Raw genomic sequence first — 19,553 nt, 5'->3', positions numbered from 1 at the left:
CCAACGATCTCTTGACCGTTGCTAAGTCGTCGGTAAATAGTCATTACCGACGGCTTCTGGCTGTTACCGAAGGATTATAGCCTTCGGTAATGCCCTTCTTTTTGTAGTGTATTTTATTTAAGAAAACACTTATGGCTTAAAATATTGACGGTTAAACACGGTGTTTTTAAATAATGTTTGATTGCTTGTTAATAGTGTAGTTTATTTTCTATTCAAACTTTTAAAATACGAAGTTAAAAAAAATTGTATTTTGGAAGGTGTGTTTTAAAAAAAATAAAAACTAATGAAAATAATTTCTTTTTATGAGGCTTTTTTTTCAAAAAACTCATCGATACAATAATATGAAAATTTTATTATAAATAAAAAAACGAAAAACATGGGAGTATGAAGCTCCTTTATTCAGCTCTCATGGAAATGTAACTTTTATGAAAAATGAGTTTGGTTAGTTTTTCCTAAAAAAGAAGAAAATTCGTATACACCAAGTTTAAGAGAGAGAAGTCTCACGGCCATCCCACGTTTTAAAAAAAAAGTGATGTGACACACCATTAGCCACATCATATTAAATTTAACGGCATTGATGGAGGACGAAAAATTATAATTTCTTTAAGGACAAGGATTAAAGTGTACCAAAGTTTGAAAAGGAGTGTTTCTGCTTGCACCTCACCAGTCTCATCCTGCACCTCCCAATTTTTTTATTATTCTAACTGTGCACCTGTCAGAACCCAGATAATTTTTTGACTATTGTTTGTATGTGTTGTTTGTATGTAGTATTTGTATGTGTTGTTTGTTTGTATGTGCTGGGATGCATTTATAGGTTGGATGTCATTTTAGGTTGGATGGGATGAAAGTCGAGACCTTAACCGCAGTGGTTGAGAGGACGTCGGTGCTGGATTGGATGCATTTATGGGTTGGATGGGATGGAAGTCTAGATTGGATGTATTTCTGGGTTGGATGTGACGAAGGTCGAGTCGAGACGTGGTTGAGAGCACACCGACAAAAGAGCGGTTGCAGAGGTTAGTGAAAAAGCGGTTACAGAGGTTGCCACACTTGGAAATTGGGTTGAGCGTCAATCGTAACCGTAGTTGGAAGTGCAGTTCACATCACGTCGCAATTGGAAGCGCGGTTCATACGGCACCGCAATTGGAATTGTGGTAGCCATACTTGGAAGTGCGGCTCATTTGGGCGCAACTAGAAATGCGGTGTTTTTTTCTCTTTCATTTTGTTTTGATTTACTATTTTTTGAATTTGATTTGTTTTTTATTTTTTTTATTAGTTCAAAAACTAAAATTTACGCATAATAAATATCTTTTAAATAAATAGATAATTTCAAAAACATTACATATTAACAAACAAATATAAATTTCAAATTAATTATATTATAAATAATATTTAAATAAATATCAAATATAATAAAAATTAAAAAATGTTAACAATTCAATATAAAAAGTTTAAAAAGACCACAAAAATACAGCAAATTAAATTTAAATTAATAAATGAATAAATCAAAAAATATACAACAAATAACTAAATAATAATCCATATTAAAAAATAAAATATTAATAAATAATTATAGATTCAAAAACTTTAAAAAACAAATTAAATTTTCAAAATTCAGAAAAAATAATTATATTAAAAATAAAATTTTAAAAAATATGAAATATAAATTACAAAATATTAACCACAAAATGTTTAATATTTAAATAAACTAATAAAAAAATATAAAAAGCAAATAAAATTAAAAAACAATTAAATATAATAAATGTAGAATAAAAAAGTTTCATCACACTTCCAAGTGCAAAACAAATAAAATTCAAAACAATTAAATGTAATAAATACAGAATGAAAAAGCTTCACCGCACTTCCAAATGCGATAACCACATTTCAAACTGCGTGTATGATTTATCGTACATCCAACTGTGCTTAGACTATTTCAAACTGCAGCCACACTTTCAAGTGCGGACAACTGTCATCTAAATAAAGGAAGATTTCTCGCTCACCAGTTTCTGGCTCACAGTTGGAATGATACAAAATTTGGAAGATGCAGGACGAGACTGGTGAGCGAGAAACACTCTTAAAAGAAAGACTACAAACAAATTCGTTTAGGGACTAAAATCATATTTAATCATGTTTTTAGTCTTCCATATCTTTCATTAACACCAATTATTTCATTTTTTTCATTTTTCACTCTGATATCTTTCCTTATTCATACCTAAATATTCCTTAAAAGTGTTATTGCTAATTAATTGAATATGTTTCTGCCTATTTAAATTTCAAAACACGAGGTAAAAATGAAGGATAGAAAAATATTTAACAATGAATAATTTCATAGTGGTTGACACGTTATTGAGGGCATCTTAATTAGAGAAAAAGACAATGCTAATTAATACAAAATAACGAAGACTATTCTCATAGTAATTATACATAGTTGGTCACATCACATATGTAACAATATCTTTTCAATTGTTGTATTACTTCCATTGCAAAAATATTAAAGTTTTACGAATTCCAAATTTCATGGATTTTTTTTTCACGTACAATTCTATTTTAAATAACCATGTTTGTTGATAAAAAAAAATTATAATTTTTTTTATAGATTAAATATACTAATTATGGACGAATTTTGAACTCTTTTCATCCAAACTTATGGTCAAAATGGGTGAACTGATTTTCGAATAACTTTGCAATATATCTCAAATTAAAAATATTACGTGAAAGATCTTTAGTAACAGAAGTAAATTTTAACTTGATTTTTTTATTTTTGGAAGTTGAAAAATTAATTAATATATTAAATAATTATACAAATTAAAAATTAAATTGAATTTTGGTTTCTTTTTTTATAAATATTTGTGTTTATTGTATTTCATTTTGTATTTATTTTGGTTGTGGTTGATCTTCAATCATTTACCGTGTAAATTATGCAATTGGGGATTGTTGATTCAAGTAAAGGCCATAAATGAATACATATTTGTTGCATCACAACCAATATGAACTCACAATGCACACAGTCATATAACATTAAAAGTATTTTGTAAATGCAACCTTTTGATCTTCTTTCTGTTAATCTAATTTTATTGTAAGGTATTTTTAACTTGTATTCTGAATTCCTCATATGGATTTCAGTATTTTCCAAGGTTTGACAATAATAATTACTAATTTACTTCAGCTATTCTACTGTGAGGATAAAGCTACATATTATATAAATTTAACATGAACTGTTTATTGCTTATGAATGTTATTGCAAAATTATTATGGCTTAATTGATACTTTTTCATCTGACTTGTGATGTTCAACTGTTACAAATGTTATAGTAAGATATCCTCTCTTGCTAAAACCTTTCCATTTCTTCTGATTCAGATATTTTCTTGTAACAAAGTAGCATTGAGAAGTCCTGCTTTCAATGTAATACATTTCCATGTGATCAATCACTCTAAGAGAATATAATATTTTGATAAAGGTTAAAATGATAAAATTATGTTATTTACATATTTAAATTTTAAGGTATAGTATCTTATAATAATATTTGATTTCTATAATATGAATTTTATGTTTTATTTCTTATTATACATATTTTATAATAAAATCAGTTTAATTTTTATATGTTTATTTTTTCTATAAACTAATTTATCTATTTTTGTGTTTGTGTCTTCTTTTTATTATTTTTCTGTTACGATGATCACATTTATCAAATGTGAGCAAATAAGGAATCAAGTGGTGACGTACTATAGGAGAAGATGTTAGTATAGCTATATAGATGTAGGATCGTGAAAACTATGTATAGTTTTTATCTTTGGAAAGTTTTGTGGTAAGCTTTTAGTTCCTTGAAGTTGTTTATGTAGAACCTCTATATACTAACTAGTATGATTGTTTTGGATAACTATAATAGTATAATTGTGTGTTTGTCTTTGGTTGTTTATGAATTATAAGATATGTGAAGTTTTATTTAGTAATATTACATTATTTAATGGAATGTTACAATTTTTAGCTAAAAAAATATTTTTCTTTCTTTTAATTGTGTATACTATGAAAAAGTATTTAATGATGGAAAAAATGGCAAAAAAAAATAGCAACTTAACACAAAAAGTAATAATTCATTCCACACCTTCTTGCGAGAATCTGCGAGGAGCACCAAAAACAAATAGAGCAAAAATAGAATCCAAAACACAAATAGACACCAACAATTTTTAAGGTAGAAAATCCCCTCAATACAAGGGTAAAATCACGAGATGTCTAAACAAAAAAATCCACTATAATTAATAATAGGGTACAAAAGAGTCTCTGATAAAAACACCGAATGATGTTTTCAATCAGCCAATCTAAATAAACACAAATGTTTACAAATGAAAATAAAGAAGATGAAACTCCTCTAAAACAGAGCTGCTTATGCAAAGCTGTTTTCTCCCATACTAGACTTTCGATTAACGATCCGAACCCTTAGAATGAAGAACCATACATATGGAATTTGCTGTCAAAAAATCTGCTCAATCTAAAGGTGAACGACTTCATAACAACGAAAACACCAATGCAAACTTTGTATTATGCGAGAAAGACTTTCTCTTATTTTCCTTTCTCTCTCACCTGGTCATTGTCTTCAAATGACTCTAATGTATATTACTAATCTGATTCATCTCTAAATGAGACTTCATGATTCTCATTATTTGGATATATTTTTCTTATAAGAAAGGAGCTCAGTAACTAGCATTTAATAATGTTAGTTAAAAGATAAAACAATCTAAAAATATACTTGAAAACGTTGAAAAAAGATAAGGAAAAATTAATATTTTCACTTGTTTGTTAATGTTTGTGACAAATCATAGATTAAAATTTTCTATGAATTTAAATAGTATCTTTAAATTACACTTTTGCAACTAAAAAATTGTAACTAAAAAGTTATTTTAATATATATATATATATATATATATATATATATATAGGCCTAGTTATTAATTTTTTCTGATTTTAGAGAAAATAAAATTTAAATATAAATTAAAAATTTTAAATTCCACTTCTGCAATTAAAAAAAATTCCTATTGTACAGTTTTATCTTCTTTCTAGTGCTATTTTAATCTTAATTTGTCTTTTTGTTTTACTTTAGTGATAAGTGTCTCTTAATATAATCTTTAATTTTAAAAGGATTCAAAACAAATTTTAATATGAAATTTATTTATGCTCACTATGAGTTTAAGTTATATTGGACTAGAAAAAAATATAATTTTTTAATTGTAGGTCAAAATAAATTTCAATGTGGATAAGTGTCTCTTGATATAATCTTTAATTTTAAAAGGATTAAAAAAAATTAATATAAAATTATTTATGCTCACTATGAGTTTAAGTTATATTGGACTAGAAAAAATATAATTTTTTAATTGTAGGTCAAAATAAATTCAAACTTAACATACGGTTTAAATTATTTCAGTTTGATTGAAAGTCACTGATCTATCACCACGGATTTATAATTTTAAATTACTATTTTATTATAATTATTTATTATTTTTAATTATGTAAAATATTTTTAAAAATTAAAATGTTGTTCAATAACTTTTTAATGATATAATATTTATTTGTAATGTAAGTGGACATTTTAATTTTTACTTATTCTTTTTATAATAATCCTTAACAAAAATATATAAATAAACACGTTGATTCAACTATTGTAAATAAATGAGTTCTATTGTAATTAATGTATACATTTAATTAAAATTTATAAATAAGTGTTACTAATAATGTATTATCTAAAACAAATTTACTAATAGACATGGGAAAATTAGGAATAGTAAACAGACCATAGATATCAAATATTTGTTTTCTTTCATTCATATTAATTATTAATTAGTGATAAGAAAACATGATATAGTGCACTACAATATTTCATAATATAATATAAGTTTGTTGATTAATTTTAAACTTGTTAAAATTACATTGTAAATAAAATAACAATTTTATTAATATATTTATTTCCCCACTTGTATTTTTTATGTAGACATATATGACACATTGTATTTTGGAACTATTGTGATGTTGCATCATATCCAATGTCACATTTTTTTGACAATAATGCTTTTGATGCCCTTTTCAAGGTCATCATGTCCAATCATATAAATCTCTCTGTTTGATAAAGTTGGTCCCATCAATGTCCAATATAAAAGTTTCACTATATTTTCAAAAATTAAAAGGTGTCTTCATTTTATAATGATTTTTTTGTCTTTTAGCCATTTCTCCTCTCCATGCATCTGTCTATTTCAATGCAAGGATTAATAAAAAAAAAATATAAATAATGATATATTTTCTTTTATTTGATTAAGAGAAAAAATAAAATAAAAATCTTCAAATTCGAAACTTGCTTAAGGTGATAAATATAATTTTGAAATAAGAATACGTCCATCATCATCATCATTTCGGTCTCTAATAACGCTTAGTCATTAATTTTGGTAATTATGTATCAAAGAAGATACAAATCAACAATTAAACAGTCATAACATAATTAGTAATATGTTTTTTTTTCATATATAGTGATATTAGTCATTATTTACAACAAGTGCATTCTTATGTTAATATATATTATATAAATTCTTATATACATTACATAAATTCTTATATGCATTAATTAAGTATTAAAATGCTTTATATTAATATAAGAACTTTTAATGTGGTATAATAACATATTTCTAATTAACACTTCACATTATATTATTAATTAATTAAATGTTATTTTAAATATAACCTTTAAATTAATAATTTCAAAACTTATCAATCTTATCATATACCTATAGTTAAATAATAATAATAAATATTTAGATTAAATTTTACTTATAAAGTTATATTGTGATTTAAAATAGTTTAAAATTTGTTTAAAATGCTTCAAAACATTTATTGTGTAACATAGTTTACAAAATTTAATAATATCATTATAGCTTGTTTAAATTTTTTTTTCAATATTTAATGATAAAATTAATAATTTTTTTGAAATTGATTAAAATAGTTGAATATATTCAATAATAACATTATATTTTATTGGAAATAGTTTGAAAATTTAATAATAGCATTACAACTCAGTTTACTTTTTGAATTGTTTTTAAATCAGGAAATAATTACATCATTTAATAATTATTTAATTTTTTATATAAAATTTTAATATATAATATGATATTATTTAAGTATGTTACTAAATGAATTAAAGTGAGTCATTAAATGCGTTTATTTTTATTTTGGAAAAAACCATGCCACGAACCCACACGTTTCCATGCAAAGACCAAAAAAGCTGTCTTTCGAATAAAAAGATAGTATTTAATGATATGATGTATTCTAGTAATAAATTCAGTCTTTTCTTGTTTTTTTTATCAGTTTATATTTATGAGAAAACACTCCCTTTAAGACCAAAAACTATCAATATTGACCAAAAAATTATAGTAAAATCTGCACCTACATTTGAGAATGAACACATGTTAAGATTTATTAATTATTTGTAACAGTAAAGTTATACAGGGTTCTAATTAATGTTATATATTAATGTATTTATATCAATTTAATAAAAGTAAATATTTTATTTATTTTTGACCATACTAGGATTTTGTTTATATAGATAGTATTGTGTTGTTCGGGAAAGTTGTCTTATTATATTGAGAAAGAGAGAATGGAGTTATGGAGAAAGGAGATGAGAGAAGAAGCAAAGAAACAGCTATGGCTGGCAGGACCTATGATATTTGTGTGTGTGTTTCAGTTCAGTTTGCAGCTTATATCTCTCATGTTTGTAGGTCATTTGAGTGAGATATGTTTGGCTGCTGTATCTCTGTCCACTTCAATTGTAAATTCTACTGGTTTCAATGTCATGGTAAGTTTACACCATTTCCTGTGTTATAGTTTACCAACTTTTTGCATTTCTCAGATGAGATCTATACATGCATGTTAATTATAATTACTCTGCATAATTATATGTCATATATATGGAATTTCTCAGCCACCCCAATTTCAAGTCTTGCATAACTCCTGAAGATATATCTTTCTCAAACAAGAAAAATGTATAAAACTATATAAGTTCAAATTTCATTGTTGATTAAGAGGAAAAGAACACGCACCAAGTTTATGACAGATCCTTTCTAGTTTTTTGCTTGAGCTGTCAGAGTTTTCAATATCATATTATGATCTTAATATACTGGTACATATGTGTTCAACACTGTTCATTTTGCAATTGTAGATTTACACAGGTTAATAAGAATCTGGGTTGAATATGAGTTTGAATTTATTTGGGGAGATTTTTTTCCACTTTACTCTCTTTTTAAATGTTGTTAAGTTTTTTTAAAATAAATAAAAAGATAAATAATTTTTTAATTTTAATAAATTCTTGTATTTTTTTATTTGTTATTTTTATTTCTACTTGTTGTAAATAATAAAAGAGAAATTGTAATTTTGAATTAAAAAATAAATCTTTCAAAACAATATTAAAGAGAATAATTTGAATTAGAGAAATCGATTAAAACTGTAGATATTATTATCATTAAGTCCTGTACCAGTAATTTTTAAGTTGGTGTGTGTTGGAACTCAAACATGTTATTAATGTCTTGTTGGATGGTAATAAGAATGTCTGTTTTCTAGGTTCTTCCCTGTTAAAACCTAAACATCTTTTTCCTATCTTGATGTGCATAATTATGAAGGTTGTCTGCTGGTTGATGTACATAGATTGTTTTAATTTAGGGTTTAACGTCACAAAACCAAATCAAATTAATGTTCAATTAATCTTACAGAGAATAAAATACTTTAGCATTTTTTAACCTAAAACTTTAATATAATAGGTTTATAGATATCTTTTTATATATATATATTGTTCATATATTAATACTTTTTTCCTCATAAACTTATAATTTCATACGTAAATTCTTTACATTATTAATTCAAATTTATTACATTTCAATTTGATTTAATAGAATGAGTAACTCGTTATTATCAAATAGTACAACACATGTTTTATATTATGTATATGATTATTATACACATGTTATTGACTAACGTTGATGGTTCAATTTGCTTAGATGGGTCTATCAAGTGCATTGGACACATTTTGTGGTCAAGCATATGGAGCAAAGCAGTATCACATGCTTGGTGTGCACACCCAAGGAGCCATGGTGGTTCTTATCATTGCTAGTATAACAGTGTCCATTATTTGGGTATACTTAGAGCCTATTCTTGTGCTTTTACATCAAGACAAAGAAGTTGCAAAACTAGCTCAACTATATGCCAGATATTTGATCCCAAGTCTTTCAGCCAATGCTCTTCTTCGATGCATTACTAAGTTCCTACAAACCCAAAACATAGTCTTTCCTATGGTGCTAGCCACTGGCTTGACTAGCTTGTTGCACTTGCTTCTCTGTTGGATTTTCATTCTAAAACTTGACCTTGGTATCAAAGGATCTGCCATTGCAATTTGTATATCAAATTGGTTTAACACCATAATCTTTGCACTTTACATTCGATTCTCCCCTTCATGCAAACAAACTTGGACTGGTTTCTCTAAGAAATCATTGCATAACATCCCAAAATTTCTCAAACTGGCCTTTCCCTCAGCAGTCATGGTGTGGTAAGTTTTTGTTTTCTGAACCACAACTTTCTTTCATAGAATATAACAACTTAACATTGCAACCAACATAGTTAATGAGTACATTTTTCATGCATCATTTTAAACAAAACTTTTTATAATAGGTAAAATAGACTTTCTATGACACTAATAGGTTTTTACAGCATCATCAAAAGGATGAGTTTTCTATGTGTTAGAAGGTGGGTTTAAACCTAACTCAACTCCACAAAACCGGCTTGTAAGGTGAGGTTTGCACCTCACTTATATATTATATTTTGGCCTTATCTCTAGACGATGTGAGACTTCTAACACACTCCCTTCACGCTGAGGTATAAACATTTCGTGCGTGATAGTAAAAATTGGGTGGTCCAATGACGGCCCGATAGCGGATGGAATAGAAGAATAGAACGTCCACATAGAACTCGCTAAAATAGAATGCCCTCATAGCAAATCAATGAAGGCTTAATCCAGAGCGGACAATATCTTGGAGATATGTGTGTATCGAACCTCCCCCAACAAGAACAACATGAGCATATTTCTTAAAAAAAAGAAAATGTTTATACCTCGACTAGAGATAAGGCCAAATTATAATATATATATATAAGTGAGGTGCAAACCTCACCTTACAAGCCGGTTTTGTGGGGACGAGTTAGGCTTTAAACCCACCTTCTAATACTATGACTCCCTGAACTATGCGTTGTGTATCCAAGTGTGAGTCTAAGTCGCACATTTGATAGAAATAAGAAAGTAGAGCGGTATATAAAGATAAAAGACCCATTAACCCATTGCCTTAAGGTTTTTGGTAAAGAGTGGTGTCGATCTCTTATATAATTGACTCCAATGTTATTGGTGTTTGTGTAACCCACAGGAAACTTCCTCCTCGATAGACCCTACACTATGTAACCCACAGGGAACCTCCTCCTCGATAGACTCTACTACACTATGAAACCAAAATATTGTCATAGTAAATCCGACTCTTTAATCATCTTAAGATCAAGTTATGTGACTGGTAAAGAAAAGAGTAATGTAGGGTATATTTTTGGAGGATGGCAATGTACATTTACTTTAATCTTAAACTTGTAAGAACTTGTTTCGTTTCCCTTGTGACTAGAATGTGAATGACTGATGCTGAGATATTCTGATTGTTGCTTCTGTTGTATTGTATCATTATGTTGCAGCTTAGAATCATGGACGTTTGAAATAATTGTGATCTTGTCGGGTGTTCTTGCTAATGCGAAAATGGAAACATCGGTTCTTTCTATATGGTTAGTTTTTCTGTTCATATCTGAAGTAATAAGCTAATGTTTGTTCTGGATACTGTATAGAATATGCTGTTATATTTTTATCTTTCTTAATGGAAACCCCATTTTCTTTCCTTAATGTATGATCAGTTGTATTTCTTTTTGCATCTCAGTCTTAACACGTCTGGTATATTTTGGATGGTACCATTTGGAGTTAGTGCTGCTGGAAGGTTAGTCTTTCGTAGAGAATTGCATTGTTTATATGGTAATAACATATGTAATGAACTTTGCATATTATTGATCATAACATGGCTAACTACATTCTACCTCTCAAACAGTACAAGGATCTCAAATGAATTAGGAGCTGGTAGACCAAAAGCTGCATATTTAGCAGTTAAAGTCACCATGTTCATGGCCTTTTTGGTGGGGCTTGTAGAATTTTCTGTCCTTATGTCGTTATGGAAAGTTTGGGGGCGTGCTTTTACCAATGTGCATGAAGTTCTCACACATGTGATTTCCATGATGCCAATTCTTGCAAGTTCTGCCTTTGTAGATTCAATTCAAACAGCATTTCAAGGTATTGAATAAGTTCATTCAATGATGAGGTTCAAAAAGTCCATTTTTCCATTTCCCTTTTGATTGAATGTTCAAGAATTGCATTAAATTGATTCAACGAAAACAAAGTAATCTCATCCAATTCCATTATTTCTCTTATATTTCCATTATATTATAGAATGTGAACTTTTTCACTGATTATGAACAGGTGTTGCCAGAGGATGTGGTTGGCAGAAACTTGGTGCATATATCAATCTAGGATCTTATTATATTTTGGGTGTTCCTTTTTCCGTTGTCTCAGCTTTTGTATTCCACATGAAGGGACAGGTAAATTAGCCATTTAACTTTTGAGAAAAGATCTTAAAGTAAATATCAAAATCCATCAGAATCTGGATTTTATCTTATCTAATAGCATTGTGTAATTTATTAACAGCTGAAACTATTAAATATTAATGTGTTGATTCTTGATGATTACAGGGGCTATTTTTAGGGATTGTATTAGCACTTACTGTGCAAGTGGTGTGTTTTCTTCTTCTCACCTTACAGGCCAATTGGGAGAAAGAAGTAAGTGTTGAGAAAAATTCACTTTATACACACTCTCTCGTATTTTTCTGAGATTGAGTATGTTATTTATTGATAATTGAAGGGTAAATTACCGTGATACTTATCATATTATGAAAATAAAAATAAAATCTGAAAATGAAATTTTAACTATCTTAAAAATAAAATTTGCTTAATTTATCATAAAATAATAATCTATCTAAATAAATAGAAAATCATAACTATTTATTCCTATTTTATCTCTATCAAAATAAAACTAAATATTACTAGACCTAAAACTAATAAAATAAGATTTAAACAAAATTATTAATAAAATTCTAAAAGTTAAGTTTATCTCAAGAGTAAGTTATCATATCTTCACAGCTCAATTTGTTAACCAATTCTATTTGTACTAATAAAATTTTGGGTTTTTGATTTTATTTTTATTGAAAATTTTATGTCGACTAAACGTATGATCAATTTAGAATATATAAATGAATATAAATCTTACTTAACAAGTCAATTTTGTGTGATTAAGTTGAGTTTAAAGTTCACTTCTTAATCATTTTATCAATTGGTTTCACACAATTAAATTTGTCTTAAACCTGTGATCTACGAAATTTTGTTTTTACAAATGTGATTGTAGATTTCACAAGATTGAACTTGCCCCATGAAATTTTGTTTTTACAAATATGATTCTATATCTTTTGAATGTGCTCTAATGAAGTTTTAGTGTCTTCCTTGTAATATCTTACTATGAAGCAAGTGTGATGCAATGTCATATATTCAAGCAATTATTTCTGACCAATTGTACGTCTAATTTATATAAGGGGAACTTTAAAATAAATTTATTGTAAGTGATTAAACTAATTAGTTCTCTTAATTTGATTCTTTGGTGGTTGTTCTTTGACTAATATCGGTTTGTTTATTGTTCAGGCAGAAAGGGCAGTTGCAAGAGTAAGAAACAGTGGAGCCAAAGTTGAGGATCAAAATATTGATGTTGCTTCATAGTTTAACAATATTTGTTCTAAGTAGAGCACTTATCTTGGAAAATTAATGTTGTTTAATTATATGAATCCCAAACTTAGCATCAATGTACTTAAGCACAACATAATTATAACTTTGTAGCACACACTCTCAAAACAATAACCGTCAATTTTCTGAGAAATTATGAACCAATTTCTTTTAGTCTATATTCTGGTGCAATAAAATAAAATAAAATGTGTGAAGAAAAAAGGAAAGTAAGTAAAAAACATATTTATTTGCTGAGAAGTAAAAGTAACATTAAAATGAAATAAAATTGTCATGGTAAAGTAATAAATAAATTAAAATAGTGTTACTGTTTTTATCGGATTTTTGCACGGAAGATTTTCAAGATGGAATATGAGACTTTGAAGAATTAAATTGTTGTTTCATAGTGAGAGAATTCCAATTTACAAAGAGAAATGAAGACATTCATTTATTACAGAAATTTTCTAACGTCAATAAAAATTTAAAAATATTATATATTGAGTGATGAAAAGAAATTAAGTAAGTTTTTCATGTTATATTTATAAGTTCATGAGTAAATAAATATAGATATATTAATCAGGTTCTATTACTTGAATTTTTTTTTAAATAATAATTATTGTACACTGGTCAACGCAAATCCAAAGCTAATGATTAGTCAATCCTTCAAAATCTCTAAAACAAAAACAACCAGTTGTTAGCAATATTAGTAATTCATCTTGTATGTTAAGAATACCTCAAGTTATTAATAAGATAAAATTGGATTGTAATTAGGTTAATTTTAAACAAAAATTCATTTGAAATCCTATAAATATTTTACAGGATTCTAATTAATGTTTTATGTATTTTTATCAATTTAATAAAAGTAAATATTTTATTTACCTTTTTACCATGAGGATTTTGTTTATATAGATAGTATTGTGTTGTTGGGGAAAATACTGTCATTATAGTGAGAAAGAGAGAATGCCGTTGTGGAGAAAGGAGATGAAAGAAGAAGCAAAGAAACAGCTATGGCTGGCAGGACCTATGATATTTGTGTGTGTGTTTCAGTTCAGTTTGCAGCTTATATCTCTCATGTTTGTAGGTCATTTGAGTGAGATAAGTTTGGCTGCTGTATCTCTGTCAACTTCAATTGTAAATTCTACTGGTTTCAATGTTATGGTAAGTTTACACCATTTTCTAGTTTACCAACTTCTTGCAGAATGTTTTCCCAGATAAGATCTATACATGCATGTTAATTATAATTACTCTGCATAATTATATGTCATATATGGAAGTTTTCTTTCTCAGCCACACCATTTTCAAGTTTTGCATAATTCCTGTATATCTTTCTCAAACAAGAAAAATGTATAAAACAATAAGTACAAATTTCATTGCTGATTAAGAAGAAAAGAACATGTACCAAGTTTATGACAGATCTTTTATAGTTTTTTGCTTGAGCTGTTAGAGTTTTGAATATCAGATTATGATCTCAATAATGGTAGATATGTGTTCAACACTATTCATTTTGGAATTGTAGATTTACACAAGTTGATAAGAATCTGGGTTGAATGTGAGTTGAATTTATTTGGGGAAGTTACTTTTTCCACTTTACTCTCTTTTTAAATGTTGTTAAGTTTTTTTAAAATAAATAAAAAGATAAATAATTTTTTTAATTTTAATAAGTTCTTGTATTTTTTATCTGTTTATTTCTACTTGTTATAAATAGGAAAAGAGTAATTGTAATTTTGAATTAAAAAAAATATCTTTCAAAACAATTAACCCCTAAAAAAATAAAGAGAATAATTTGAATTACAGAAATCGATTAAAACTATAATTATTATTATTATTATTATTATTAATAAGTCCTGTACCAGTAATTTTTAGGTTGGTGTGTGTTGGAACTCAAACATGTTATTAATGTCTTGTTGGATGGTAATAAGAATGTCTGTTTTCTAGGTTTTTTCCTGTTCAAAACCTAAACATCTTTTTCCTATCTTGATGTGCATAATTATTAAGGTTGTCTGCTGGTTAATTTACACAGATTGTTTTAATTTAGGGTTTAACATCTCAAAACCAAATCAAATTAATGTTCAATTAATCTTACAGAGAATATAATACTTTAACATTTTTTAACCTAAAACTTTAATATAATAGGTTTATAGATATCTTTTTATATATATATTGTTCATATATTAATATTTTTTTCCTCATAAACTTACAATTTCATACTTAAATTCTTTACATTATTAATTCAAATTTATTACATTTCATTTTGATTTAATAGAATGAGTAACTCATTATTATCAAATAGTACAACACATGTTTTATATTATGTATATGATTATTATACACATGTTATTGACTAATGTTGATGGTTCAATTTGCTTAGATGGGTCTATCAAGTGCATTGGACACATTTTGTGGTCAAGCATATGGAGCAAAGCAGTATCACATGCTTGGTGTGCACACCCAAGGAGCCATGGTGGTTCTTATCATTGCTAGTATACCAGTGTCCATTATTTGGGTATACTTAGAGCCTATTCTTGTGCTTTTACATCAAGACAAAGAAGTTGCAAAACTAGCTCAACTATATGCCAGATATTTGATCCCAAGTCTTTCAGCCAATGCTCTTCTTCGATGCATTACTAAGTTCCTACAGACCCAAAACATAGTCTTTCCTATGGTGCTAGCCACTGGCTTGACTAGCTTGTTGCACTTGCTTCTCTGTTGGGTTTTCATTCTAAAACTTGACCTTGGTATCAAAGGATCTGCCATTGCAATTTGCATATCAAATTGGTTTAACACCATAATCTTTGCACTTTACATTCGATTATCCCCTTCATGCAAACAAACTTGGACTGGTTTCTCTAAGAAATCATTGCATAACATCCCAAAATTTCTCAGACTGGCCTTTCCCTCAGCAGTCATGGTGTGGTAAGATCTTGTTTTTTGAACCACATCTTTCTTTCATAGAATATAACAACTTAGCATTGCAAGAACATAGTTAATGAGTACATTTTCATGCATCATTTTAAAGATACCCTACTAGTATACACTGGACTTTTTATGACAGATAAAAAGGATTTATTATGACCAATATTATAGCTTTTAAATTGTAAAAGTTATAGAAAATTCACTCTTTATGTGACATTGAGACATTGCGAAAACATGTCATAGTAAATTAGTTTTACTTGTCATAAAATTAATCCTATTAAAATATGTACACAACTTACTCCATACATGCCATGCTTTTGTCATCAATTTAGCTCTTTAAGCAAAACAAATATCACTATGTAATCATCTTAAGATCATGTTATGTGACTTTTGGAGGATGGCAATGTACATTTACTTTAATCTTACTTGTAAGAACTTGTTTCGTTTCCCTTGTGACTAGAATGTGAATGACTGATGCTGAGATATTCTGATTGTTGCTTCTGTTGTATTGTATCATTATGTTGCAGCTTGGAATCATGGACGTTTGAAACAATTGTGATCTTGTCTGGTATTCTTGCTAATGGGAAATTGGAAACATCGGTTCTTTCTATATGGTTAGGTTTTTTGTTGATATCTGAATTGATAAGCTAATGTTTGTTCTGTGTATACAGTATGCTATTATATTTTCTTAATCGAAACCCCACTTTCTTTCCTTCTTAATGTATGATAAGTTGTATTTCTTTTTGCATCTCAGTCTTAACACGTCTGGTATATTTTGGATGGTACCATTTGGAGTTAGTGCTGCTGGAAGGTTAGTCTTTCGTAGAGAATTGCATTGTTTATATGGTAATAACATATGTAATGAACTTTGCATATTATTGATCATAACATGGCTAACTACATTCTACCTCTCAAACAGTACAAGGATCTCAAATGAATTAGGAGCTGGTAGACCAAAAGCTGCATATTTAGCAGTTAAAGTCACCATGTTCATGGCCTTTTTGGTGGGGCTTGTAGAATTTTCTGTCCTTATGTCGTTATGGAAAGTTTGGGGGCGTGCTTTTACCAATGTGCATGAAGTTCTCACACATGTGATTTCCATGATGCCAATTGTTGCAAGTGCTGCTTTTGTAGATTCAATTCAAACAGCATTTCAAGGTATTGAATAAGTTCAATCAATGATCAGGTTCAAAAAGTCCATTTTTCCTTTCACTTTTGATTAAATGTTCAAGATTGCATTAAATTGATTCAACGAAAACAAAGTAATCTCATCCAGTTCCATCATTTCTCTTGTATTACCATTCATTTAATACATAATACAAGAGTAAAATATTTATAAAAATGTAAATTTTTTCTATTTTTTCAAGAAAGAATAAAGTAAAAAATAGAGAAAGATAATGTTACATGAACCTAAAAAAGTTTAGGTACGTCAAAGAATATTTTTTATTATAAAATGTGAACTTTTTCACTGATTATGAACAGGTATTGCCAGAGGATGTGGTTGGCAGAAACTTGGTGCATATATCAATCTAGGATCTTGCTATATTTTGGGTATTCCTTTTTCCGTTGTCTCAGCTTTTGTATTCCACATGAAGGGACAGGTAAATTAGCCATTTAACTTTTGAGAAAAGATCTTATAGTAAATATCAAAATCCTTCTGGTTTGTAGCTAAGCTAATAGCATTGTGTAATTTATTAACTGAAACTATTAAATATTAATGTGTTGATTCTTGATGAGTATAGGGGCTATTTCTGGGGATTGTATTAGCACTTACTGTGCAAGTGGTGTGTTTTCTTCTTCTCACCTTACAGGCCAATTGGGAGAAAGAAGTAAGTTATCCTATCTTCAACTCAATATGTTATGAATTATGAATATTACCAGAGATAGAAATATGATACTGCAAAATCTTGAATGATTTGTCATTGCTAACATCTTACAAAATATAGAGTTAAGGAATGAGAAAAGATCGAAGAGAAAATCTGATTCATACTCATAAAAGATGAAAGTTTGCTACAAGACCATGGTCCATTTTCCCTTTAAATAACTAAAGATTCGTTTTATGTACTGCTAGTTTCCACGTCAACTAGAGATAAGGTCAATTTAGAATATATAAATGATGTAAATCTCACTTTACAAGCTGATTTTATGGGATTTAATTAGGCTTAAAGTACACTTCTTAATCTGGTATCAGAGTTTTTAACCAGTTCTAGTTCTACTAATATAATTTTGGGTTTTTGATCTTATTTTTGTGGAAAATTCCATGTTCATTAGAGATAAAATCAATTTAAAATATATAAGTTTATGAAAATCTCATCTAACAAGTCGGTTTTATGTTATTAAGTTTAGTTTAAAATTCACTTCTTAATAATTTTATCACATTAGTTTCACTCGATTGAACTTGTCTTAAACATGTGTTCTATGAAATTTTGTTTGTGATTCTAGATCTTTTGAATGTGCTCTAAAGAAGTTTTAGTGTCTTCCTTGTGATATCTCACTATGATGCAATTGTGTTGCAATGTCATATATTCAAGCAATTATTTCTAACCAATTGTACATCTAATTTATATATTAGGGGAACTTTAAGAAAACTTTAAGATAAATTTATTGTAAGTGATTAAACTAATTAGTTTTCTTAATTTGATTCTTTGGTGGTTGTTCCTTAACTAATATCAGTTTGTTTATTGTTCAGGCAGAAAGGGCAGTTGCAAGAGTAAGAAACAGTGCAGCCAAAGTTGAAGGCCAAAATGTTGATGTTGCTTCATAGTTTAACAATATTTGTTCTAAGTAGAGCACTTATCTTGGAAAATTAATGTTGCTTAATTATATGAATCCCAAACTTAGCATCAATGTACTTAAGCATAACATAATTATAACTTTACAGCACACTGTCAAAACAATAACCCTCAATTTTCTGAGAAAGTATGAACCAATTTCTTTTAGTCTATATTCTGGTGCAAGAAAATAAAATAAAATAAAATGTGTGAAGAAAAAAAAAGGAAAGAGAGTAAAAAATATATTTATTTGCTGAGAAGTAAAAGTAACGTTCAAATGAAAGAAAATTGTCATGGTAAAGTAATAAATAAATTAAAATAATGTTATTGTTTTTATCGGATTTGGATGGAGGAATTTCAAGATGGAATATGAGACTTTGAAGAATTAAATTGTTGTTTCATAGTGAAAGAATTCCAATTTACAAAGAGAAATGAAGACAATCATTTATTGCACAAATTTTTTAACGTTCAATTCAATAAAAAATTGAAAAATATTATATACTAAGTGATGAAAAGAAATTAAGTAAGCCTTTCATAAATGTTATATTTATAAGAATAAATGAATATAGATATGTTAATCAGGTTCTAGTTAATCAGGTTCTATTACTTGAAATCTTTCGAAAAATGATAATTATCATATTTATATATTCAAATTCTTTGATTTTTAGTTTCAAATATTTTTTTTTTAAATTTTTTCCGAATATATTGAAATTCAAGTATTTCAGATCAATCGAGTAAATATAGTTATCCATTCATTTTATTATGAATATATATAAAAGAGAGAATCTTTTTATACTTTCTATTCCTCCTAATATTTGATTTCTAACTTGCTTTCCACTTTATGACATGCCATTATTATTTTTCACTTTTGGATTTTTGTCTGCATTATTATAAAGAAAAAAAAAATTTAACAACATTTTTTATAACTTTTTGACAACATATATGACCTGTGATCGGTCA

The 19,553-nt window shown here is 27.7% G+C and overlaps 2 protein-coding genes across 2 annotated transcripts; both read left to right on the top strand.

Annotated features, from left to right (window-relative positions):
• The first annotated feature begins 7,616 nt into the window (after window positions 1–7,616).
• On the top strand, window positions 7,617–13,091 carry LOC108345232 (protein DETOXIFICATION 16-like). The gene is made up of 8 exons (XM_017583815.2): window positions 7,617–7,825; window positions 9,021–9,565; window positions 10,741–10,827; window positions 10,977–11,033; window positions 11,142–11,380; window positions 11,567–11,685; window positions 11,836–11,922; window positions 12,835–13,091. Exons 1-8 carry the CDS (start codon window positions 7,628–7,630, stop codon window positions 12,907–12,909), a joined length of 1,407 nt encoding a protein of 468 aa, XP_017439304.2. The 5' UTR covers window positions 7,617–7,627; the 3' UTR covers window positions 12,910–13,091.
• A 772-nt stretch (window positions 13,092–13,863) lies between these two features.
• LOC108345149 (protein DETOXIFICATION 16-like) lies at window positions 13,864–18,766 on the top strand. The gene is made up of 8 exons (XM_017583726.2): window positions 13,864–14,067; window positions 15,278–15,822; window positions 16,350–16,436; window positions 16,577–16,633; window positions 16,742–16,980; window positions 17,305–17,423; window positions 17,565–17,651; window positions 18,512–18,766. The coding sequence occupies exons 1-8, from the start codon at window positions 13,870–13,872 to the stop codon at window positions 18,584–18,586; spliced, it is 1,407 nt and encodes a 468-aa protein (XP_017439215.2). The 5' UTR covers window positions 13,864–13,869; the 3' UTR covers window positions 18,587–18,766.
• The last annotated feature ends 787 nt before the right edge of the window (window positions 18,767–19,553 follow it).

The sequence above is a fragment of the Vigna angularis genome, chromosome 8 (assembly GCF_016808095.1).
Source record: "Vigna angularis cultivar LongXiaoDou No.4 chromosome 8, ASM1680809v1, whole genome shotgun sequence".
NCBI classification, from domain to species: Eukaryota; Viridiplantae; Streptophyta; class Magnoliopsida; order Fabales; family Fabaceae; genus Vigna; species Vigna angularis.
Note: the sequence above shows the minus strand (reverse complement) of the source record. Positions and strands in the feature narration are given on the sequence as shown.

Bases quoted from the DNA above. Each gene is read 5' to 3' on its own strand.
- LOC108345232 (XM_017583815.2), top strand. From the start codon at position 7,628: ATGGAGTTATGGAGAAAGGAGATGAGAGAAGAAGCAAAGAAACAGCTA. The intron at 11,034-11,141 runs GTTAGTCTTTCG...CCTCTCAAACAG, and splicing joins GGAGTTAGTGCTGCTGGAAG to TACAAGGATCTCAAATGAAT. The intron at 11,686-11,835 runs GTAAATTAGCCA...TGATGATTACAG, and splicing joins TATTCCACATGAAGGGACAG to GGGCTATTTTTAGGGATTGT.
- LOC108345149 (XM_017583726.2), top strand. From the start codon at position 13,870: ATGCCGTTGTGGAGAAAGGAGATGAAAGAAGAAGCAAAGAAACAGCTA. The intron at 16,634-16,741 runs GTTAGTCTTTCG...CCTCTCAAACAG, and splicing joins GGAGTTAGTGCTGCTGGAAG to TACAAGGATCTCAAATGAAT. The intron at 17,652-18,511 runs GTAAGTTATCCT...TTTATTGTTCAG, and splicing joins AGGCCAATTGGGAGAAAGAA to GCAGAAAGGGCAGTTGCAAG.